This window comes from Gracilinanus agilis, chromosome 4 (genome assembly GCF_016433145.1).
Source record: "Gracilinanus agilis isolate LMUSP501 chromosome 4, AgileGrace, whole genome shotgun sequence".
In the NCBI taxonomy this organism is placed as follows: Eukaryota; Metazoa; Chordata; class Mammalia; order Didelphimorphia; family Didelphidae; genus Gracilinanus; species Gracilinanus agilis.
Window position 1 is genome coordinate 386,685,162 of NC_058133.1, and position 26,564 is coordinate 386,711,725.

Below are 26,564 nucleotides of genomic sequence, written 5' to 3' on the forward strand. Positions count from 1 at the left end.
AGCCTCCTAATGGTTCTTCTGCCTCTAATATTTCCTCTCCAACCTTTCTCTACAATGTTATCAAACTGATTTTCCTAAAAACACATATCTGATCAAGTTCACTTCCACCAAGTTTAAATATCTTCAGTGTCTTCCTTTTGCCTTTAGTATAAAATACAAGATTATCTAAAGTGACATTTAAAACTATCCTCAGTTTGATTTCCATGAACTTTTCTCTCTTGCTTAATATACCCCTTGCTTAATATACTTTCCATTTTGTCTAACTGGACTGCTCATTGCTCACAATCTGATCACAATGTCCATGCTTTTGCACAGGTGTATACCCTATTTCCAGAAGACTCTCTCCTCTCTCCTACCTCGTAGAATAAGGTTTTGGGGGAGGGATTATGGAAAGATATTAGAGTAAGGCATGAGACAACCTTGCTTTCCAAATTCCCTCATAATAAAAAATAACTGCACAGAATCAAGGCCAAAAGTGACAAAAATAGAAAAGAGTTAAAAGTGAAGCAGAACTACCAAGGACAACGTAGGAGGAGGCTCTCTGATCCCCCAGTCTTCAATATCACCTGATAGTGTAAACATCCTGGAGCAAATACCAAGGAATCAATAAGCTTTATTTCTAGAGAAGGATTAGAAGGGAAATAAAACCAATTAGGAGGTTATTGCCATAGGCAGATAAGGATCCAAACTGGGATAAAGGATAGAAAAATATTTTTAAAATAGAATAATAATAATGACATTAATATAGCTCTATAAAATTTATAAATTATTAATAAGTGATCCCTGGGGCCAGAGTAGGTAGACTCATCTTGTTTGCTTGACTTAGGAGTTTATATCCCAGTGGCAAATATCAGAACCAGTCAGTGAGCCCTGGGAGTAGCTCCCTATTCACCTATAGTTGGGCTTTGACCACTGAATTGGAAAGGACTTTGGGGACCCACATGCTTTGACCAGACACAGGCTTTCTCCCAGGCTATGGCTTAATAAGAGAAGTAAATAGGGATTATACATCAGTGAATGCAGTTGCTGAGGGACTAGGGCCCTACTGGCTGTGGTTGCCTATAAGAGAGTAGAGTCACTGGCTACTGTCCCAGGAGGGAGGCAAGCTTTCTGCTTGTAGTGGCAAAACAATAGGATGTGTGTGAATCTCATTAGGGCATCTGAGGTCAATAAACCCCTGAATATTGCACCCCACAGCAAGAACTACACCTGGTTCTGGAAAATAGAAATGAGAAGAACTAAATAGGGCCAAAGAAAATAGCAAACAAAAAAATTTTTTTAACCTGAGGTGTTATTCCCTCTACCATGGGAACAGAGTCCAATGCTATCAGGAAGCTAACAATTAAGTTTATTGGTTTGGTCACTAAATTTTTTTAAACTAAGACAAAGAGAAAAACCCAACTGTAGATAACTATTATGGGGATAGAGAAGACCTGGATTCAAAATCAGAGGACAGCAAAATTAAAATACCTACTTCTAAAACATCAAAAGAAAGCATCAAATGGTCACAAGCCCCAAAAGAGTTCTTGGAAGAGCTTTAAAAAAACTTAAAAAGCTAAATGAGTGAGATTTAGGAAAGACTAAGGGGAAAAAAGAGCAATATAAGAAAACCCAGAATATTATAAAAGAAAGATCATACAATTGGAAAAGAGGCCCAGAAACTCCCAGAAGAAAATAACTCATTAAAAATTAGAATTGGACAAGGGGAAGTTAATGGCTTCTTCTGGCAATAAGAAATAAAGCAATATCTAAAGAATAAAATAATAGAAGAGAATATGAGACATTACAAAAACAACTGACCTGGAAAATAAATCAAGGGGAGATAATATAAGAACTTTTGTACCACCAGAAAGTTATGAAAAAAAAGATTTAGACACCATACTTCAAGAAATCATTAAAGAACATTGCCCAGAAGTTCTGGAGCCAGAAGGTAAACTAGAAATTGAAAGAATTCCTAGGTCACCACTGCAAAGATGAAAATGCAGAGAAGCATCATTGCTGAATTCCATAACTCCCGGCTTAAGGAGAAAATAGTATAGTAAGCCAGAAAAAATATTTTAAATAATGTAAAGCTACAATCAGAAGAATACAAGATTTAGCAGCTTCATCATCAACAACAACAACAAAAAAACAGAAGGCATGTAACAATATTTCAAAGAACAAAGGAGCTGGGTTTATAAAAAAGATTAACATATACAACAAAACTGAGCATAACAAATAGAAAAAAAAGCATATAAATGAATTTGAAATGAATTTTTAAAAATAGGGGAAAAAACAAATTAACCCCCCCTAACTAAATGCCAAAGTAGAAATCCTAAAAATTAAAGACAAGATCAATAAAACTGAATGTAAGAAAACCATTGAATTAATAAATATATCTGGAAGTTGGTTTTACGAAAAAAATTTCATAGACGGTCTCTTAGATATTTGCTCCATATCTAAAATATGTGGAGAACTTTGTCAAATGTATAAGAATGAGAGCCATCCCCTAAATGATAAATAAGCAAAAGTTGTAAATTGACAGATTTCAAAAGGAAAAATCAAAGCCATTTATAGGCATATGAAAAAATGCTCTAAATTACTAGTGATTAGATAAATGTACACCAAAAAATTCTGAAGTATCTTCTCACATCTATCAGACTGGCTAAAATGATAAAAGACAAAATAAAAATGATAAGTGTTGGAAGGGATATAAAACATGGAGGCACTAAAACACTGTTGGTGGGACTTTGAACTGATCTAACCATTTTAGAGAGCAATTTGGAATTATGCTCAGAGAGTAATAAAAACTGCATGTATCCTTAGACCTAGTAATACCTTTTCTGCATCTGCTTCCCAAGGAGATCAAAGAAAAAGGAAAAGAACTATTATGTTTCAAAATATTTATAGTAGGTCTCTTTATGGTGCCAAAGAACTGGAAATCAAGGGGATGTCAATCAACTGGGAAATGACTAAACAAATATGATTGTGATGGAATACTATTGAACTGTAAAAAATTCTGAACAGATTAAATTTTTTTTTTAATTTGGAAAGAACTACCTGAGATCATGAAATGTGTAATGAGTAGAACTGAGACATGCAGCTACATTTTTTATACTTGAAAAATAACTGTTGAATGTTCACCTCTAGAGAATGAACTGAAAAATGGAAACATGAAAGATACTCTGTCTGTCTATCTATCTATCTATCTATCTATCTATCTATCTATCTATCTATCTACTTATCTATCTATCTACTATCTAGGATGATATTTTTATGTTATAGGGGTGGCAGGGAAGAGCTGTGATACTTGGAAATAAGTTATAATAATAAAAAAATAAAGCTTTTACTGATTTCCCTAGTTTTTGTACTCTCTCCTGACTTGAAAGAACTTAGCATATCTTTTCCATCAACTGACTTGTGTATTAATATATATACCGCACCCCCCCCATACAATGTAAGGACAGAGACTATTTCATTTTTCTATTTAATTCTTTCTCATATCTGAGTTATTCTATTCATTCTATAGCTTTCCTTCCATCTCTTTCCCCTTTTTTCTCATTCAAGAGACACCAATATGATATATATTTGTGATAGACCCTCACCCCAAGTAAAATTCTGGAAGAGCAGAGATCATGGACCAAGAGTTTTCAATGAGACAGAACTCTCAGAACAGAGGGAGTATTAAATGTAGAGAGGGAGGGGGGCAGCTGGGTAGCTCAGTGGATTGAGAGCCAGGCCTAGAGACAGGAGGTCCTAGGTTCAAATCCGGCCTCAGACACTTCCCAGCTGTGTGACCCTGGGCAAGTCACTTGACCCCCATTGCCTACCCTTACCACTCTTCCACCTATAAGTCAATACACAGAAGTTAAGGGTTTAAAATTTAAAAAAAATGTAGAGAGGGAGGAGATGAGTGATGGGAGTTAAGCCTGGGATTTAGAGAGCATTTTTTAATCTCTCAAGGGGAAAGAAGAACCAGGTAAACAGATGCTGCTGTGAGGCTCCTTTGGAGATGAAAAATAATTCAATTAAAAGGAAGAACAATGACAAGCAACACATTCCCTCCCCACCCATCTTAGAATTTTGTACAATGTCTACTCAATTACTTCCTCTTCCTTATTTTTGATGCTATGTCTTATCTTTGTTCCCATGTCTCAGTGCTGCCAAAGTGGGATTATGGAGGTTAGTACCAGCATTTCTGTGGAACACCTAGAACTACCCTGTGCATATGTGAGCTGTCATCAAATGTTATTCAGACAGTAATCTCACTATGTAGATCAGAGGAATTGAGTTTTCCTTTTGTGTACAATTACAAGGGTTTGAAAGGCAGCAAAATGATTTAATGATGTTCTGGGGGCAGAGTAGATTCCAAGCTATGCCAAAAAAACACAAATTCAATCTAATGTTACAGAAGACAAGTGACTCATCAAGAATTAAAAATAAATCCTACTTTGGCAGCCAATACTGGCAGCCATAACTTTAAACACTCATACACAACATGCAGATGGTATTTGTACTGCCTTAGGTAAAAATAAATAAATAGATTAATAATAAATAAAGCTCTGCAATGAGACTAAATAATAGGACTAGTCATATCCATTATTGAGTTTTCCAATGGGCAAAATAAAAGCAGTCTGATTTTGAGGTCATTGTCACTTCTGCCCTATATCGTTCAGAGAGGCATGATCCACATTTCAAATTTCTCTTTGTTAGAAAGATGACAAACTTGTACATACAGTTTGTTCCAAAAATATTGCTATTAGGCATACAGTTCAAAGAAGTCATAGAAACCAGAAAAGGTGTGTTATCTTTGTTCTCATGTCAGTGCTGCCAAGATAGGAATTATAAAGGCTAGTGCCAGCATTTCTGTCAAACACCTGCAACTACTGTGTTAGTATGTGCACACCAAAATAATTATAGCAGCATTTTTGTGGTAGCAAATAACTATAAATAAAATGAGTTGCCATCAATTGGGGCATGTCTGAACCAATTATGGCATATAATTTAATGGAATATTATTGTACTGTAAGAAAAGACAAATTTAGAGCATTCAGAAGAGCTTGTGAAGACTTATACAAACATATAGAGGGGCAAGCAGAACCAAAATGATGCAGTTAATAACTACAATAGCATAAAGGAAAATAGCCCTAAATGTGGCAAAACTCAAATCAATTCAATAACGAATCTTGACTCCAGATGATGAGACACACTAATCCTTATCTCATAGAGAGGTGTCGGATGAGGTGAGGAATGAGGCATGTGATAGCAGACATGGTCAATGTTTTTGTTTGTTTATGAAGTGACAATGCAAAAAAATAAACAATGAAACAATAAACAAAATAATGTAAAAGAAAAAAGAAGAAAGGAAGCCAGCATATTAGGTCTAAGTGAGGTGAATTCAAGGCTTTGGTGGTGGTGTCTAAGAACTCAAGAGTACCACCATGTTCCTGAGATCCCACAATACATAAATATGAGATATCCAGGTTATGGATGACAAAGCTTGGGAAAGACCCAGATTCTATGCTGGAGAAACTTAGTTGTCTTGATATAGCTGCCAGTCCAGATACTCAAGCATTAAAAGTTTCTCCTCATGCCTTATTTTTGAGGTATGAGTCTTAGATGATTAGATATCCTTGGATAATCTAGTACTATGGTAGGAACTAAGAGTTTATTGTGCTCTTTGGGAGTGTGTGCTAGGTTATGTTTCCTTATTGCTCTAGGAAAGGAATGAGGGAAGGAGGAAAGGCATGGGAAAGGAGGGGAAAAGGAAGGAATAAGGGAGGGAGGGACAATGAGAGTGAGCAAATAATCAAATAAAAGAAATGATTTGCAATATACTAAGATTATATGTCTATAAAATCATATTTATGCAATTTAAATACTCAAAGTAATAGCATATTTACAATTTTAAGACATTGAATGAAAGATACATAGTACAAAAGGCAATGACCAATATGGATGATAGGTTATGTATCTAATTCAAGAGCTTTGTAAAGTATGGAAATGATCTACATTCAAAAAAGGGGAGAGATCCTTGTTGAAAAAGGAAACCATTTTTTAAAAACCAATATTGTATGGTTATGGTATGGCCAATCACATTTTCACTATCACAAAACTGACAAAAAGGTAGAGATAAGGTCTCATTGAATTTGTTTGCTGGTTATAAAGAAATGTATACATTTTCTGTATACATTTTGTGCAATAGAGCAAAATGCATCATTAGAGATTTCTTTCAGTGCAAGTAATACATGATTACAGACAGCTTGCTGAAACAGCTTATGGCATCTATTCATCAGGATATAGACAATTGCAAAATATTTGCTGATAGTTGTTTTCTGTGACCATGCCCAAAGGTGGAGAGAATTTCCTAAGCACTATCACTGACCACCTCCACCTCCTACCATGTTGTCATGCTGTTATTATTATGGTTGACTTCTTTTACTAATCCATCGCCACATGGATCCACCCCAGGCCCTTTCCCTTCATCCCAAGCTACCAACATAGATGACATGATTTTTAAAAAAAGGCAGTTTCTTCATCTGTGAAATAATTGAATAAAGACTTGAAGGTTCTCAATATTACTCAGCCTTCAGTACCATTTGCCAAAGAATACCTCTTAGCTTTTCATCTTGCCTCAGAGTTATCATACTGTGACTTTACAATGTTATAGACAGATTTTTAAATACTGGCAATCTGAACACATAAATTTTGGGGACTTTACATAGCATATTGTTCTATATCTTCTTGGTGCAGTTATATTTGTTATATCGTGAAATTTTTACATTATGATAATATTATTTACATTATGCTATTTTATAATTATGCTGTCATGTGACATTAAAATGTTATTTAATTTATACTATGATATATTTACTCATGCTTGTGACTCTTTCCTCTTCTGGAATGTGAGTAACCTGAGGTAAGGGACTTTATATCTTCCCTAGCACCTAGGACAGTGCTCTGTATACAAGTGGGTGCATAATGAAATGAAAGAAGCAATTAGCTCATAGCTCTTCTCTGTTGTCCCAACTTTCTGCATTATGTAAAACATTGTTGAAGAGTGTTCTTGTTATGAATAATTTTCTAAGGGGAAGTGGCTTATCCTTATTTTTGTATGACAAAAGAGTTCTCCAGAAAGGAGAATGAGGGGTGTGGTGGGGAAGTTCTCTTTATTGTTCTTATTTCCAAGTCTGCTCTTTATTTTGGAAGCACTACACAGAGCCAGTCCACTGATGAAAAGATCAGTGAAAAACTACTGGTACTACAGGGACCTAGCAAAATGTTCATGACCTGCCAGGCAGAAAAACCACATTAAAGAGTCTCCCAACTCCCTCAAACTTGACCCTGAATCTACTTTATAATTGCATTTCCTAAAATACTCCTTTACACTGAGTTATAATGAAATTATACTTAAAGGGTTATAAAACTGTGTATACCTTTTGACCCAGTGATATCACTATTAGATTTTTCCCTTAGGTGACCAAGGAAAAGGGGAAAAAACCTGTAAGTTCTAAAGTATTTATAGCAGCTCTTTGAGTGGTGGCAAAGAACTGGAAACTGAAGGGATGTCCCTCAATTGGGGAATGGCTGAGCAAGTTGTGGTATATGCTTGTAATAGAATACTATTGTGCCATAAGAAATGATTAACAAGATGATCACAAAGAAAACCTGGAAAGGCTTACTTGATTTAATGCAAAGTGAAAGAGTACAACAAGCAGGAGAATATTGCACATAGTAACAATAATGGGAAATCATTAATTATGAGTGATTTAACTATTTGCAACAAGGTAAGGATGCAGGACAACTCCAATGGACTCATGACAAAAAAGTATATTCATTGCTATAAAAGGAACAGATGGAGTCTAAACAGAAATGGAAGCATACCATTCTTCACTTTATTTACTCCATGGATTTTTCTCTATTGTAAGCAATATGTGTCTTATTTCACAATATTATGAATATTAAAATATTGATTATATCATAAGTAAAACTTATATTATCCTCTTTCTTGGAGAGTGGTGGGAGAGGAAGAAGAAAAGAATAAGACAGATTTTTGGACATAGTTAATGTGAGAATTTGTTTCTTTTGAGTAAGCATAGTTATAATTTATCACATATGCAAAATGAATAATATGTATTATGTTGTTATGTTATGTATTATATATATATGCATTTATACATACATATAAAATAAAAATAAATAGTAACCAAAAAAAGAACTAAAGAGAGTAGACTACCAAGTCTTATTCATACAACTATAAAAATAAATAGCATGTCAATACCTATGGTTTTAAGAGATCAAGAAAAAAGAAGGTATGGAGGAAGGTACAAGAGCATGAAGAAATCTATTTAGGAACAGCTACCATTGGATTAGCTTTATATCTTGTGAGTGAGATCAGAGGGATGCTTGAGTTGTGTAACATTTAAAAGGGCCAGCAAGGAATGAATGTTAGAAGGGAGATGGAGAAAGAGTCTATGTGGTGAGTCTTCCAGCTCTCCCCTGGGGCCAAATATACACTGAGAGACTATAAGGGGGTGTCACTCCAAAACTGGGTGACCTGGATGGTTGTGCCACCCCAAAAGAGTTGGGGGTGAGGCTTCCCTATAAGACGAGGTATGTGGTACCCCAATCCTATTCCAAATAAGGAGAGAGTTCACACAAACCTCCCCCTGATCAGTTAATTTCACAACAGGTGGTCTGGCTTCAAGATGGAGGCAGCCAGACAAAGCTGTGGTTCCCCTCTCCCTTCTTGTCTCTCAGGCACTCTGGAACGCTATCTGACTGATGAATGGCAATTCAGGGATTGGAGAAAGAGGTGAAGGGCAGAGGGATTTTGGGGTGCCCTCTTCTCTATTTCTATGGGGTCTATCAGTTAGGTGGGAACCTTTGGGGTTCCCACTCCTAAGCTTCTTCCCTCACCCTTTCTCTATCTGTTTCTATTTCCATTTTTCTGTTTCTATCCTTTTCTACAATTGTTAGTTTTGACTGAAAAGGGTCTCTCAGCAAGATTGGGAATAGGTGAAGAAGGAGACTAAGAGATTGCTCCCAAAATGAAGTCCAAACTTAGCTGACTCGATGGTTGAAGTCTTGATGGGAGAGATGTGACAGAATGGCTTTGATCAGGGAATCAGGGTTTCAGTTTCCAAAGAAAGATCCTCAGGAAGCCCTCAGGACTGGATCTGAGCTGGGGTGACCACCTCCTCAGTCTCTCAGTCCTTCACCCGAAGACCTCTCCTCCTCCTCCTTCCTCCGGAGAATCTCCCAGTATCTTCTTTGGTCTCAACTGTCAGCAACTGTCAGCAACTCTTTCTCTGGCTCCTTTTGTCCCATCCCCCTTGCACAAATCCCATCCTTACAGTTGTAGGGAACATGGCTATCATTTCTACTCATTATCTAGCCCTGAGACAGGAAGACAGAGGCCTCTGAGACATTCACTAAAATTTTAGAATTACAAGCTGGGCAAGAAAGTTTTGCATATAACCATATATTTAGGAAAGTCTGGCTTGGCTTTGCCACATTAATATTTCTGCACTTTAGCAATCAAATGAGAAGATGTACATATTTAGGAGATTCTCAACTAGTCCATATTGAAGAGACAGCCAGTTATAGATCAGGAGAGCTATGTCTTCAAATAAGACAAATAATTCATTTGCATGCCTTGAATGATATTAAGAGAAGATGCTCTTTTCTTTCTTAATCAGTCATTGGTACATTTCACTTTGATGCATAACATAAATCTCTCAAGTTCTCAGGATTTTTTTCCCATTTCCTATTTTGCTGCCTTTGGCTATCACATCTGTTACTTTACAAGACTCGTAGAGGCTTAAGTCAATAAAATGCATGTTTAGGGGCATGTATGACTATAGAGAAGAAAGAAGAGGGAAGAGTGTGTGGAGGATCAATAGGCAAAACACTGAGTGATTACAAATAGAACTCATTCAAATTACCTAATGCCTTTGCAAGTAGATGTAAATGCACAATAATATAAGAGCTGATGAGTTCTCCCTTGGGTCCAATACAATATGGAAAATAAAGTATCAATAATAACTTCCCTAATTACTCCTCATCCTTAACCTGAGCATAAATCTAAATAACCAACAAGAATCTAGGTCTTTAATTTTAGGATTTGGAACCTTGATATTACTAAAGTAACTATTACATGTATGCACAGGGAGTTCCTCTTTTTCCCCTTTTCTTCACCTCCTTAGGTAATAACCTCCCAAAATCAAATAGTAATAAACCATCTGTCCTAACACTACAACACTTTCATAGTTTGAATGAGCTGGAGTTGGGAAAAGTCAACTGAGTGTTTTTTTTTATATGCCTTTCTAATGGTAAGGTTCTGTGTCTTTCCTTGTAACTCAAACTGGGGTCCAAAACATTTCTTGAATTTCAAGTGAATTATTATGTGTAAATTGTAGTGATTTTATCAACTTTTTAAGCAAGAGTAACATGACTATATGATAGCTTTTTCCTGAAGTCATAGAATAATGTGTTTATAAATGAATTGGTCCTATAAGATGAGGTTAAGTTGGTGCTATGTGACTTCTTTTCTCTATATCACAGTTAGGCAATGGGCACTCACTCATGACCACCTTGCTGCTCAATATCCTTAGGTCAAAAGAGTCAGATTCTATAAATAGATCAGTCATATCTAGTGAGCAAGAATATTACATTTGGTAGTGGATTCCATTATGGGTCCTAAACCCATTTCCCAGTGTTAGGAATGCAAGTGACCCGACTCATCATTGACTAGTCATTTGTTCAAGGATCAAATGAATTCAATAGCTCTAAATAATGTATGTGACTGAAGCTTTTGACAAAACTTCAAATAAGGTATTTATTTAGGCTATTCTTCACCAAAGAGAAGCAGCCTAAGATATAGATTTTTATGTGGTTAGGTGGAGCCTTTTCTCTAAAATAATAATAAGAAGAAGAAAATTCCTAAAACTACATTTTTGGATGGAGATAAATCTGTCATTTTGTTAGCTTAGAAAACTCCAAAAGAAGAAACTATTTTGATAAAGGCAAATCAGTTGTTTTGTAATGTTCTGTAACTTGGTTTTAGGAAGTTATCTGTTACCCAGATGGTAGGTCATAGACAGATCTGAAACCTGTCTGTGTCAGCTCTTTGGCTCTCTATGCACTAGACCAGACAATTTTAATCTTTCTTTGTATGTCTTAGGACCCTCTGATAGTTTGGTGAAGTCTTTGGGCTTCTCACACTAATGTTTTTAAGTTCAGAAAACAAAATACATAAGATTATAAAGAAAACCAATTGTATTATAATGCAGCCATAAAAAATATATATTTTTTAAAAACCAAGTGTATAGGTCCTAGGTTATACTCGAGGCTATCCTATCTCTCAGAATTTCTAGGACCCTCATTTTGAGCTAATGTCCAGGCTTCAGCATTAGGGACAATGCATCCAAGTTGTAGAGGGGCAAATTTTGGCTTGATGTAAAGACAATTTTTCTTAACAATCAGGAACTGTACTAAAATGGAATGGTCTGCATTGGAAGGTGGAAGTTCTTCCTTTCCAGAAGTCCTCCAGTAGAGATTAGATAACAACTTGTTAGAGATACTATAAAGTAAATGGATTCTTGCTTAGGCTAAGCATTAGGCTATCTACTTTTAATGTTGTATTGGTGAACTCTGCTATCTAGACTGATCCCAGTTGGACATCTCTTTTTAGGAATTTCAGTTGATAAGGGAAATGATAAATTTCCTCCTGCCCCAGGTGGCTAGGCTTTCAGGAGAGAAATTTAGATTTTTTGGTATGCATCAATGCTATTTCTGGATGCATCAGCATTCTAAGAACCTTGATGCTACTTAGGTATAAAAATTAATGGGATTGGATAGCAATCAAAGGACGGTTTGCCCTGAAAAGCCCCACAGGACTCTTTTATTCGTTATTCTGTTCAATTTATGTTCAATCCAATTAACATTTAATGATACTTCTAGAATTCCAAGAATAGACAATACTTAACCACCTATCAATTTATGTAAATAAGCTTATTACCAGAAGTTGTAGTAACTCAACCTCTGCAGCAAATAATAATAGCTAGCATTTATATAGCACATTAAGGTTTGCAAAGTTCTTTACAAATATTATCTCATTTTATCCTTGCAAAAACCCTGGGAGGTAGGTGATATTATTATTATTATTCACTTTACACATGAAGAAACTAATTCAAATGGAGGCCATGGGACTTGCTGAGAATCACAAGAAGTGTCTAGGGTAGGATTCAAATTCAGTTCTCCTGGATAACAGGTCCTTTATTCTAATCACTGTACCACCTAAGCTGCCTCTAAACCTTCAAAACTCATAAATTATTAGAGTTAGAAGGAAATCTTGCTGCCTCCTTACTTTAGAAAACTGATTAGCAGATTAGGAAACTCTGGCCTGAGGAAATTAAATAAGTTGGGTAGGGTCATAGCTTCTTAGTGGTAAAACAATGTTCCATGATTTCTAGCCCCTACTCTTTCCACTGTGACCCACTACTCATTATTCAAATATTTTAATAATTCTTGTCTTTGATATGTGTCAGGAAATGACACAAATTGTGATCATGTCAATCCATCTCTGTTCCATGTGTATTATAGCACATGTATTAAAGTGAGTTAAAAGTATTATGGAGAAAAGCGAAACCGAGAGTAGGTATTTTTATTAAGCATAGATAACGGGGTAAGTTCATAGTCTGTTCTTTACATACAGTTGGAAATGAGACTCAGAAGATTTGAAAGGCACGGTAAAGCTTGAGTTCAGCCATAGCTTAGGGAAACAGACCATTAATAACTATCCTGGGATTTAAAAAATGGATAAATACCAGAGTCTTAACAGAAAAGAAATCCAAATGTTATCAAGGGGCTCTTTCAGTGGGGAGGTTATTTGTACTTTCACCCAGACTAGGATCCAGGCTCCTTTCATGCTCCCCCCAGATATTTGTTTGGATATACCCCACTACTGTAGGAAAGGTCTCCAGTCTCCTGGGAACCAAGAGAAGGAAAGGGAAGGATCATGAAAATGCCTCGACTTCTCTTAGCCCCTTAAAGGAACCCAGTTTCCAAATGACATCTTCCTATATTTTCTTCCCCATCCATCAAGTTTCAAATATTTTTATTGGCTATGCCCTAAGCCCAATTTTAAGCCTAGGTGGGTTTAGCCTATGCTGACAGGCAGAAAGTTTTTCTTGAGATCTGCCTTTTATTAGGACCCTTCTTTACCATCACGTCCCACACCTTGGACTGGACTAACCTCTGCTGTTCTCCATTGAATTTTGTAAGTGTCTTTACAAAGCTAATGTATCTAAAAGTGAATAAAAGGAACAAAAGCAAAAAGAAATTGTTTTCCTCTATTTCCACTCAAGTTTCTGTTAAATATTTACTGTTTTCTGGGCATTGTGCTAAGAATAGTTGATAATTTTTTTAAGAGCAGAAAGAAACCTTGATCTCAAGTAGCTCATAATCTAATGGAGAAGAAAACAAGCAAACAACTAAATGCATGCATACACACAATAAACACAGAGTAAATTGGAGACAATCTCTCAAGTTTTAGGGCATTAGCATTGAAGGAGACAAGGAAAAGCCACTTGCTGAAGGTAAGATTACAGCTGAGACTCAAAGGAAGCCAGGGAAGTTAGGAGGCACAGATAAGGAGGGAGTGAAGGGTGGGCATAGAGAAATGGAGTATCTTATGTAAGGAACGGTAAGGAATTTCTGCTGGATCATAAAGTATGTGGATAGAGAGCTCTAAGAAGTATAGAAAGATAGAAAAGAGGTAGGAAAGGGGCAGACAGGGTTTCCTTTCTGGTGTGGAGATTCACTCTATGGGGGCAGATTCACAATTTGTAATTTATAATCCTAGAGATTTCAGTAGGGCACTGAACGTTAAGTGATTCCACAAAGTCACAAGCTAGTAACAATTAGAGTAAGGAAGAAGTTGAGGTTGAAGCCATCTTCACCAGTTTCTTCCAATACACTTTTCTAATTATCATATAATTTTCTATCTGTTCTTTAAGGAGTTTCTACCCAGGTAGTAGAATACTACAATATAACTGAGATGGATAAAGATAAAGAAATCTAGAAAGGCCTCCTGAGATGGGGAAAAAAGGCAGAACCAGATTAACTAAATACATATTAATTGTGATGAAATAACAGGCAAAAGGGAAAGGGATGAATAGACAAATAGAAGTTTATTAAAAAAGATTGCCTGAAAATAGTGATGTGTTGAAATTCATTCTAATGTAAAGAGTTATAATGAAAGTTTGATTGGTTTTATTAATGTTTAATAAAATATATAATAAATCTTTTTTGCAAAAAAAGAAGCATCTACGAGTCTATCTTAATTCATGCCCTCCCTTAACTGGGCAACAAAAGATTAGAAAAGAGCCATGAATGAATAGGATATAAAGAAATGGAGCCTTGGCTCCAACAGATGCATGGCTAGCACTAATTACAACATACTTTCCCCAAAAAACTTCTAGAAAACTATTGACATAGCAACTCAACTGCTCCCTAAAAGAAAGGGCTCATTTAGTCATCAACTTAACTGATGTGATTTTCCATGATCTTTCAAACAGCATAGATGGTAATTCGAATCACCCCCACCAGTTCTTTCAGGATCCCAAGAAATAGCTTATCTGAGCCAGGTGATTGGGACTGATATATTATTTCCTCAGAGGCAGGTAAGTTCTATCTTACAATCTCCTTATTTATCTTCAGAATCAACTTCTTGAGCTAGTTTCCTCCTGGAGCTTGTGGCCATTATCTGTTTGGAAGTATGCAAGGATATTTGGGGACTTTTTTGGCAGGAGATAAAGAAAAATTTTTAGAATTTTAGGTGATTAAAAGAAGGAAAAGACCTACGTGAAATTGCGTTATTTCTTTCTATTTTGGGTACAGGTTCAGTACAACTCTAGCCAGTCCTATTCTAAGAAAATAACATTGGTGTTAATTCACATAGGATGGATTCCCCCCCAATAGTGTGGATTGTTCTGACTGGTATGCTAGTGTTATGATACATTATTGACATTAAGAAACTTCCCACAAATGCTAGGAACAATAATCAAATGAGTAACTTTCAAGGCCAAAACAGACATTATTCTTATATATCCTTATAGATGGATTTGAGTCTCTTTTAAAGCTGTAGGATTATTTCAAAATAGAAGTGAGAAAAGAGAGTTCTTTGGGAATGGTTTGGTATTAATCAGTAATTTAATTTAATTCAATAGGCATTTTTACATGCCTACTATGTGCCAATAATTATGTTAGGCACTGGGATTTAAAGATAAAAATAAAACAGGACCTGCCCTCAAGGAACTTATATCCTTATCCAGATGTTCTTTATAACTTTGAGCCACTAATTTTCCTTTTCAGCCTTTCCTGATTAAAGCTCCAAAACTGTCCTTCACTCTGCTATCAGGGAATAGGAATAGTACTAAAAAAATCAGTATGGTCTTCTTCCCCATTGGCAACACATAGATATTTTGGAATATAAACACTCCTCCCCCCCTCTTATTTACTAACTGGTATATAATAAAAGTTCAAATATTAAATATGAAATATGATTTCCTTAGTATAGTTTTAGATTATAAATTTAAATTATTTTTGGATTATAAATTTAGACTTATTTATTTAAATCATAAAACTCCCATAGCTTCCAATTCTGTGTAAATTTTAGCTAGATATTACCATAAATTCCATTTCTACCCAGTCCATTTCTTCTTGTTCTCTGTATGTATTCCTTTATTGATCACTTTTTGACTTCCTCCCTTTTGATAACAGTTCTAATTTCCTAGGGCAAGACTTCAAAGCTATCTTAGTTCCCTTCCATTTTTCTCTCAGTCTCAGTCAAAAATGATACGAGGGAAGAGAACAACCAACTGTCCATATCTAGATTCCAATTCCCTTTCTTTTGGGTCTGGTTTAGCCCTCCTCCACACGTGCATACCTACCCCTACCCTAGTTATGTCTGTTCTTTAGTTCTATGGCTGAGGATGTGCTGCCTCAATGAGACTCTGCTTTCCCATGCCTCCATCGGTTTTGCAGAGGGGTACAGATGAGTTTGGGAGGGTGTTCTGAGTTGAGTTCTGCTGTTTGTTGCCTCAGAAGAGTGGGCTTAGTTCAAGGTCAGGTTGTGCTTGCAGAGGCTGCAATAACAGCTAGAAAACTGATAGGTGGATTCCAAAGCACAAGCCTGGGGGACTTGTGGGGACCAGTGCTAAGTTAGCATGTTAAGGCTTAACTTTTTTTGATATGAATTCATCAGGTTTGTACTGGTATCTTGGCCTCAATTACTTCACCTCTGCATTCATATATGTATATTTGTATATATATGCATATGTGCACATGTGTATATATGTATAATTTGTTGGTAATGTGACCCAGACATCTGATTAGTGATAATTTCAAAGAGCCAGAACAGCTTCATCATAAACAGATTATTCCATATACCCCGATTTCCTGGTTTGTTTGTTTTTGTTAACTGGATGACAAAATTAGTAATTACATTTTAGCAAAACTTTTGATAAATTATCTGGTGCTATTATTACAGTTAAGATAGAGAGATATGGTTTAAATCAAAGGTGTCAAACACATAGCCCACAATATGCCTATGTTTAGTAGAGATTAAAGTATAATTGGAAAATATTTAAGAAAATAAATAAAATACAATAAAATACAGATAACATTAATATATAGTTTTCTACATCAATATATAGCCTGCAGAGATCCTTTTGTATGGTTTAATAGTCCTGGTTTCTATTTGTGTTTGACCCCACTGGTATAAATAATAATGTACTTGGATTCAAAACTAAACCTATACATGATTGTGTGGCTAGCCTCAAAGAGTAGTTGCTAATGGTCCAATTTCAGCATGGTGGGATATATCCAGTGGAAAAAACCATTATGGATTTGCTTTAGGCTTGTGCTATTTAACATCTTAATCACTGACTTAAATAAACACATATTCATCAAATTTGTAGATGTTACAAAGCTAAGATGGGGTGCCTAATACAGAATTGGAATCCAAAGAGATTCTGAGAGGTTAATTCATTGAGCTGAATCTAAGACAATTCAATGGGGATAAATAGAGTACTATATTTGGGTACAAAATTTCCACTTCATAAGTCTAAGATGGGACAGGTAGGGTTAACTATCAGTCGTTTTGAAAAAAGACCTCAGGTTTTAGTGACCTGCAAGTTCAATACGAGCCATCAATACGGTATGGCAGCCAGAAAAAGCTAACATAATATTGGGTTTCATCTTGAGAGACATTGCCTACAGAAAAGAGTCCCACTTGACTGTGACGTTGTCTGACCTTATCTGGAATACCAGGTTCAATTCTGGATGCCAAAATTTAAGGGCACTGATAAGCAAAAAAATGTCCAACGGACAGCAGGCAGGATGTGAAGGGTTCTAAGTCCCTGTTACATGAGTATCTCTTGTAGGAACTTGGAATGTTTAGCCTGGAGAAGAAAAGACTCAGAGGAAATAGGATGTCCAAGTATCTGAAAGGCTTTCATTTGGAGGGAGGACTAGATAGGGTATGTTTGGCTCCAGTAAGTAGAATCAGGAATTTGCAAAAAAGAAAATTTAGGTTTGATTTTGGTCGAAAACTTCCTACTAAAAACAGTTGCCTTATTCCTTTGGTGGTAGTGAGCTCCACCTCTTAGGAAGTCTTCAAGCACGGGATGGACAACCTTGCATGTTATAGCAGGGAATCCTTTTATGTATAAGTTGGATTAGGTTTTGTAATTTTGAGAGGTTGATCTAATAAACTCAGTAATAAACCCACTGTTTTCCTCTGGGGACCAATCGCGTCATGTCTCTAAGGAAAATAAACACTTTAGCAGAACCTCAAATCCACGCAGAGAGCTCAGCACTCCCTTAAAATAAAAGCACAAAATCTTCTAAGTATATATGAAGGATTCCTCCGTCTTAGACATACTCTGTCTAATCCTGGTTCCTTAAATCATGATTCTGCCTGGATGGAGTGACCCAAATGGCATCTCGCCTGATGTCTTCTTGCACTGTCTGCCTATTCTAGTGCCTATTTCCATTGGAATGATAGTTCATAGATCTTGAGCTGAAAGGTTAACTGCTCATCCAGGACAAGATCTGTGGAGAGGTGTATTCATTCCTTTATGACACCTGAGGACAACAATGATGAAACTAGTACAGAGCCTAAATGGCAATGACTTCAGAGACAGCAATTCCCATTACCACCCCAAGGCTTCATTTTTAACTGATAACTGATAGTTTTGTTTTTAGCAGAATTCCTCTTTAGCATCTTAGTTTTTCTCAGCACCTTATCCAGTGTAATTGTGCTTGGATTAGTGGATCTATTGATTTTCTCCCAACCTACTTTGAGGGTTGAAATGACTCAATATATAGATCAGAGCATAGATCTAAAAAAAAGTAATAATAATGTATCAAGGCTCCTCCTCTTTGCCTCCATTTTAGCCCTCTTCCAAGGATTCACTGTGCATGAAAATAGACTTTTTTGTTAACCCTTATCTTCTGTCTTAGAATCAAAACTGTGTATAGGTTCCAAGACAGATGAGCAGTAAGGGCTAGGCAATGGGGGTTAAGTGACTTGCACAGGGTCATACAACTAGGAAGTGTCTGAGACCAGATCTGAACCTTGGACTCCCATTTCTAGATCTGGCTCTGCAATCCCTGAGACACTTAGCTGTCCCCTGTTCAGAGCTCTTGATGTCCATGTCAATGGAGCACATGGTTAGGTAGGTGCTACCATACTGGAGAGGTTTTTCTTACATAGGCTCAGCTATGTGAATCCTCATAGCTCAGTACCATATGTCTATCATCAGTTAAATTCAGAGACTCATCACTAAATATTAAATTCAGATTTAAATTTAATTTAAATTAAATTTTAAATTAAAATGATTACATATTAGATACCAGCTAGAATATTTTTTTATAATTAACAAAGACTATCTACTAAGACTTGAGGGATGCTCTATATCACTGGAAGGAGTAACTAATCACAGATTTCTTTGAAATATTGGAACAAGTATTTCTATCACATCCAGAAAATCAAAAAGTCTTAACATGTCTGCTCTACACCCCAGCATACTTAGTAAATCCTTACAATACAGACCATTCTCGTGTGGATAGTTTGTCTCTGAATGGCCTTGACAATTGCTTCTACTTTCTTTTTCACTTGCTTGGGAAGCCACAGCTAATATGGCAAAGAATAAAGTTGGAAAATGAAACCTTCCAACCAAACATTCTCTCAGTCAAATACTAGTTTCAAATACATTTGATCATAGTCCCTTTTTGTAAGAAAGAACATGAGATTTATTAAAATGTTAAACATTTAAAAGACCCCCCACCCCCATTTTTTAGGATGGGAAATCTTTTGAACCAAATGGCAACTGCTTGTTTTAAAATAAATTAGCAAATACAAAAAGTAAGCTATGGACCCACCTTTGTTTCAGCACCCTTTGGTCAACTAGTCCACCATCAAGATTTTCATTTGGATGAAAAGATGGCTCCTGCTGGGCATGACTGATGGAATGATAAAGGTCCTCATTGATGCTTCTGGGAAAGAAGTATTTTCATGGAGAGAATATCATAAGTAATTTTTTTAGCAGATTGACAAATAGTTACTGAGAGAATGGCTTCACCCAAAGCTACTTAAGTGGGACTTTATCTGCTAACTTCTTAGCACTATGGTTTGGCTGACTACTCAGAGATGGCCATGGTTGCTTTTATCCCCAATCATGCTCAATCTTACTCAAATGAATTTTTAAAAAGGTTATCACTGTTATTTCCTTAATATATATGCAACCAGAACCTCGATGAGGTCTTCATATTCAATATCCAATAACAAGCAGCAGCCAATCAGTCACTGTGCTAAGTGCTGGTGCAAACTTTAAGGATTTCTTCTAAGAAGAAAACAGTAGCTTTCATTAACTCTTTACAGCTCAAATTCCAGGCAGAGAATTCAGTATGGCCCTAACACTCTAAAAATAATCTGGTTACCTATAAATGGCTATTTTACAAAAAAAAAAAAAGACAATTGATGTCCCTCATAATTTGTAATCTGCATACACAAAATAAATATTACTTAGTATAATCCAACAGTTACCTTATCTGTTTACCCAGTAGAATTGTCTGCTTCTTAATCTTTCATCTCAAGGTTTATCCATGTTTATACATAGTTTATTTATTAGACATTCAACTCCTTTACCACAAGTTTATATTTGAATTCTTGGGGAGTCATGAAACTAACTAATTTAGGTTTAATGAAGACTAGAGAGTTGGGCATAGAGAACTGAAAATCTGGGTGATTCTTCCCTATGACATATACTGGTTGAATGACCTTAGGCACCACACTTACCTCCCATTTCCTGAAGCGATGGGGTGTATGGGGTGTTCTAGGAGGCCTGGCACCTCTGGTATTAGGGTGCTGAATCCTTTTCAAGGCTCCTTACCCACCTTTGGTGTCCACCTTTCTCCTAAATCTCATTTAGGCTCCAAAAAGTTGTAGCATAATTTGCAGGTAGCTCTAAATTGGTGAAGGGAGGGTTTTTTTTTTTTTTTCTTCCATCACAAATCTGGTCCATATCACAAAAAAGTCTTATATTTAATAGGATAGTGTCTTGGAAATGGGTCTCAAAAACAATATGGGCTTCCCTGAGAGCGCAGATTACTTTATTCTTTATGTTCATATCCCCAGTGACTAGCAAATGATAGGTACTGAATACATGCTTATTAATTAATATTCCAATTAAAAGTTAAACACATATGTGAAATGAATAGAAGTCCTGTATGTTTTCTACAATCCACAGATATAGAAACTAGGGCATGGAGACTTAGTGATCAAATCACTGGGGTTATAAGATAATATTTAGATATAGAAGGGACCTTAGGACTCATCTGGTTTTTTGTTCATTTTGTTTTTAAACCCTTACTTTCTGTCTTAGTAACAACTCTAGGACAGAGGGGCAAGGGCCAGGCAAACAGGGATTAAGTGACTTGCCTAGGCTCACACATCTAGGAAGCATTTGATGTCGAATTTGAACCCAGGTTCTATTGACTCTAGACCTGGCACTCTATCCATTAAGTAACCTGGAAGCTTCCTAAGCTTGTCTAGTTTACCCTCTTATTTTCCAGATAAGGAAACCAAGGCTTAGAAAGTAGAAATGACTTGCCCTAAGTTACAAAGGCATTTTGTGAAACTGGTGGTCTTTTAGTAGTACAGCCCAAATAAGCCCAACTCATCAACTATGAAACATTCTAAACTAACTCTCAGTAAGAATGAAGCTGCCTGGGTGCCATCTGTGTAGTGCCTTAGGTAGCAAGAGCTCACCTAAATGAAGAATGCTAGCATTGAGGAGGCACTGGGGGGTAGAAGACCAGGGTGTGACCTAAAGGGGGGGATACCCTGTGTTATGGCAAGTACTGGTAGTTGCCAACCCGACTCTCCCCATCTCTGCTTTAATGTCAATGTACTCAACTTACAACTTTCTGAGCTAAAGACTGACCAGGATGGGGTTGGAGACAGATGAGATCCGATGAGCCTAGGGAACTCTCAGATGAGAAACATTTCTCTATTGATTTTCACCAGTCCCGTCTTTGTAACTTATGGTCTTGAGAGTTGTCTAGAATACTGAGAAGTTACATGGCTTTTCCAAGGTCATACAGTTAGTAGATGTCACAGACAATGTTTGAACCCAGATTGTCTTGAGTCCAAGTGCAGCTTTCCAGACCAGTCTAATTCTACTGCACAGAGCTGTTAAAAATCACAATTTCTGTAGACAATAGTGGGAAATATATTTATATTATTTTTCAACCTTCTGGATAGCAGGAGCTTCTTATGCCAGAAAATCCTGCTCTTCATGACCTACCAGTATTTATTTTGGACTAAATCAAATGGTGTCTGTAACACTGAACGCTCAAAACCATTTCTGGCTTAGGTGTAATGGTAGAGATTTCAAACCTCTCAGAAGATGTGCGATAATTCCTAGACCTAGACTCTGCTTAGAAAACTACTTTGAAAGCTTGCGGTCTCACCATGTACATTCCCTTTGTAATCCTTTATAGATGCTGAACTTCACCCCTCAAATCATACTATTCTTTGTATATCAAAAGCTATAATTTTCCTTTTATTTCTATTGACTAAAGCAAATAAGCCAAAAATCCTTGAAATGTAGCTGTGGAAAGCCCCCTACTATTAACTCAAGCAGAGGTCATTTCTTACTCTGTGTGTGACCCTGGACTACATTTCTCTGGATCTCAGTTTCCTCATCTATGAAATGTGGGGATTGGACTAGATCACATCTAAGGTCCTTTCCGTCTCTAGCCCTATGCCCTTTAATCTGTGATCTTTTGCAATATATTTGTTTGTTCATGTTTCCATCAGGAAGATCCTCCAGAATAATTCTTGAACTTCCTGCACCCCATGTGTATCAATCTGGTGAAGCCCTTCACAGAATTATGCATTTAAAATGCATAAAATAAAGTACATAATATTACAAGGGAAGCCAAAGGTTAGTAAAAAACAAAGATGCAATTTTTCCTTCAAAATTCACAGACCCCTCGAAATCAATCTATGACCCCATGTCAAGAAGCTCTGCTTTAGAAGCAAATTTGAAAAAAGGAGACCAGGGTTACAGACATAGAATCATAGATCTAAGAACTGGAAAGGAACTGCTCTCCCTATTTCACACTTCTCCATTTACCAGGGAATTTTAATAACTTGCCCAAACTCAAGCAGATACTAACTAGATTTCATTGTAGGGTAAAAAGCAAAGACAGAAGTATAAACACACCGAAAATCAGAGCTCTCAGTTCAGAATACATTCCATAAAGCTCCTGTGAGCTTAAAAAAGAGAAACAAGAAGTATACCAAAAGTATTTTTTAACCCTTTCCAAACAAACACATTCCAAAAAACTCCAACCAAACATATGTCTGAAACTACTATGGGGGAATATCTTTTATAAGGGGAATCTTGCAGACACTGACTCTTGTTGCTAGTTCTTTTCACTGTTTATTTTTATACATACACTCCAAACACCCAGAGAAACAAACAAACAAAAGATCTAAAAAATTGAGCTGCCACCATGTATTTTCCTCCTAAGATCTCCCTGGAATCCTGCCATAGTATCTTAGGGTTTCAAAGAAAACAGTTTTTAAAAATCCCTCAGTTAACAGCTGTGTTTTCACAAGTTAAAAAGTGGAGACCTCTAGGGGAGAGCCCGAGTCAGATAGGAGATGGAGTTCCTGGCAAAAAGTTTTGGGAACCCTGAGTTAAAAAGGCCAATAAAGAACCCAAGCTACACAACCACTTTTAAATTATGAGCTCTTTAAAGGTGTTTTGACTCCTGTTGTACCTGTTCCAATTGTTAAGGAAAAATTACTCTTAGGCATTTATCTTTATCCTCACAGCTATTAGTTTCAGTGTTTCAATGGCAGTTAGTACTGAAAAATGCTAGGCAAGTAGTATCAAATATCTTCACTATTCTTAAATCTCGAGAAGTTACCTTGTGCAAAGATCATTACAAAAAAGACTCCCAGTCTCCCTGAAGATGATCCTGGTTTGCAAATTGAAGTAAACACACTCTAGAGCTTTCATCTGGCTGTACTGGGCCATTGCAGAATAGCCTGAATCCCCAACAAGAATTTTTTTTCAGCAGCACACTTACTGATGGACTGTCTCTGCTTGCTTTGATGGGTTTATCACTCTGGAGTTTGCAGAAGGTTGCAGTTCTTCAGTTTTTTGCTTGTATTTTTTAATGAGGTCCATCAGAACTGCCTGATGTCCAATCTTCTTTACGAGCTGCTGAACCATCCGATCATTCAGGGCAAGGAGAGCAGCTCCACTCACTTCTTCCTCTGGGAAAAAAGAAAATCACCTTTTTTTTTTTTTTTTTAAATGACACTACAATAAAGAATCAAAACATACAAACAGAAGAGTACTCAAAAGGCAAAGCCATCGTTTTCCCGATTCCAAGAGACAAAACCATCTCGAGCTCATCCCCAATGTCCTGGATGGACAATGATATGAAAATTGTATTTTTGCCATTTCAGTTGGGAAACTTTAACCTTGTCTAATCCAAAACTTATTTTCTTTCCCTAGAAGAACATCAGACTAGAGGGTCACTGGAAGGGTTGTTACTTCCTCATTTAAAAACTGCAGATGCCTGAATTTCTTTACAAATAGACAGTTGTGAGCAGAGAAAAAAAGCCCACTCCTGGGAAATTACCAAGACAATATGCTAGCTGGCTCCCAAACTGGCAAGTGGTACTCCCACACCCCCAGTACTCTAACGCTCTGCACTCATTGGTCCTGCCTTGTTAAAAAATTTTTAAAGCGACACAAAATGCCCCCAAGCAGATTCCAATCTTCAATAATGCGTAGGAATCTAATTTATGACTCGGATTTTTCTGAAATATCCCATATCTCACCGGGATTAATGTGTCAAATTCAAACTATGTTCCATTCAACAAAGAAATTGAACTTTCCTTACCTTGTTTCACAGCAGTTACACTCAAAAAAGTAGAACAGGTTAGTCAAATTGAAAATAGCCTGGAGAGCAGAAAGTCGAAGTTACTCAGCAGAGACATACATGTATACACACAGACACACACAGACACAGACACAGACACACACACACACACACACACACACACACACACAAGAACTCACCTTGAAACCTATGAACTAGTTCTCCTAAATTTTTCTGCACTAACCAACTGCAGACCTGATCAACTGACCAAGTTTCCATGGCTGTATGAGAAATGCACCTGTAGAATAAAAGGAGATTCTTGGCGTGGTTGATTTTTTTCAAATGTCCAGTACTCCAAACTCAAATTCCTTTTGTGCTTAGCTTGTCCTGACCCTCTTAAGCCCCTTTTAGATTTCTATTTTAGAAAACTGTTTTAAAAGACATGCTCATTTAATAATAAAAAGATATGCTCATAGAAAGCAAATCACTAGTTTCTTAACCTCTCTCCAGTTTCTAATTTCTTCTGTATCTCCTTCACCTCTTTTTACTTTTCCCCCCACTGGCATCCCTCAGCTCTTCTAACAGACAGCCTCAGACATACAATGGTACCCAATTCCTTACCATTAACACCCAGGTTTCTTCACAAAGAAAAGAAAGGTGTGAAATTCACCACTACCAGGCTCATCAGGAAGTGGTTGACATTTACAGAGGGGGGAGTTGGGGAGGGGGGAAGAACTGAGGAAGGATAAGATAAAAGTCTGACAGAGATGTTTATTGTAAACCAAGAATGGTTAACCCTTTGCATCCTACAGCTAGCATGGAGATTTAATCCCTGCTTCTAATTACTTGGATGAGATGGAAGAAGAGTGGCTAGTGATAATGTAAACCCATATAAAGTTTACAGGGGGAGATCTTAAATATTTTTGCTTTCTGCCATTAACCCTATAAACTTTCAGGATTTAACACATTTTCTCAGACAAGAAACCAACAGGGACAAGTAGTTTCATTCCAGAAAAAAAAAATTACCTGGGTTGGAGTGTTTCCAATTTGTTCAAGATCTTTTTTTTTTTTGGAAATCATTTTGATTGTAATCTTAACAATGTCGATAAATGCAAACATTTCAATATGAAAAGTATAACAAGAAAGAAGACTATATATGAAAATGTAGAACTATAGGCAATTTGTTTTTAAAAATTAAAAATGTCAACTTCATTACAATGATAGCAAACTTTTCATTTATATTTCTTTCTATGCTTTGAAAAATTTATTCTGTATATTAGAAAAGGTTCAATTGGTGTTTTTTTTTTAATAGCTACCAATAACCATTAAATTGACCCCCCCCAACAGAAGCATTTATATGTGTAATATATATTTACATATCTAAATATGTATGTATGTACACATACACACTTTTATATGTTTATATATTCAGTTTAGTCTTTTTTTCAGTTGTGTCTGACTCTGTGACCCCATTTGAGGTTTTCTTGACAAAGATGTTAGAGTGGTTTGCCATTTCCTTTTCCAGTCTATCTATGCGTGCGCACACATACACAACTGCACAACACACACACATTTAAACAAATTAACACACTGTACATGTTGGATTATTTTCACTGTGAGGACTTTCCATGAAAGAAATGGGGTAAAAGAGTTCAAAATACATTTTCTTTACTTAGGAAGCTATTTCTACTTGCCCCAGTTCTCTTGTATCTCCTTTGAAATTATGTGAATTCATTGATTTTAGTTATAATTCCAGTAATTGTTTCACAGAGAAAGCTCAGATCATATTTTTATGGTTAATTTCAAAGTCACTGAATTTTAAGAGTTTAAAGGGACCTCAAGGCAATATGGTTCAACCCATAGTCCCCCAAACATCCTCATTACAATTTGCCCAACAAATGACCATTCAGCCTCTGCTCAGAGGCACCCAATGAAGAAAAACCTACTACCCTCCACCCTTACTCCATCCCTCCAACTCCATATACTCTTGGAAAACTGTTAGGAGATTTTTTTTTCTGACATCAAACCCCAACTGTTTCTTTATAGCTTGCTCCTCTTTCTGTTCTGTGCAACCAATCAAAACAAGCTTAATCCCCTTTCCTCAA

The 26,564-nt window shown here is 36.5% G+C and overlaps 1 protein-coding gene across 1 annotated transcript in view; it reads right to left on the minus strand.

The window, feature by feature from the left end:
• SAMD3 (sterile alpha motif domain containing 3) overlaps positions 1-24,738 on the minus strand; it is a 70,536-nt gene extending 45,798 nt beyond the window's left edge. Inside the window, exons 1-3 of the mRNA XM_044674515.1 lie at positions 24,660-24,738; positions 23,656-23,845; positions 19,432-19,545 (exon numbers count right to left, since the gene is read on the minus strand). Coding sequence (XP_044530450.1) covers positions 19,432-19,545; positions 23,656-23,845; positions 24,660-24,738 — 383 coding nt within the window. The remainder of the gene's footprint in view (positions 1-19,431; positions 19,546-23,655; positions 23,846-24,659) is intronic.
• Positions 24,739-26,564: the final 1,826 nt, after the last annotated feature.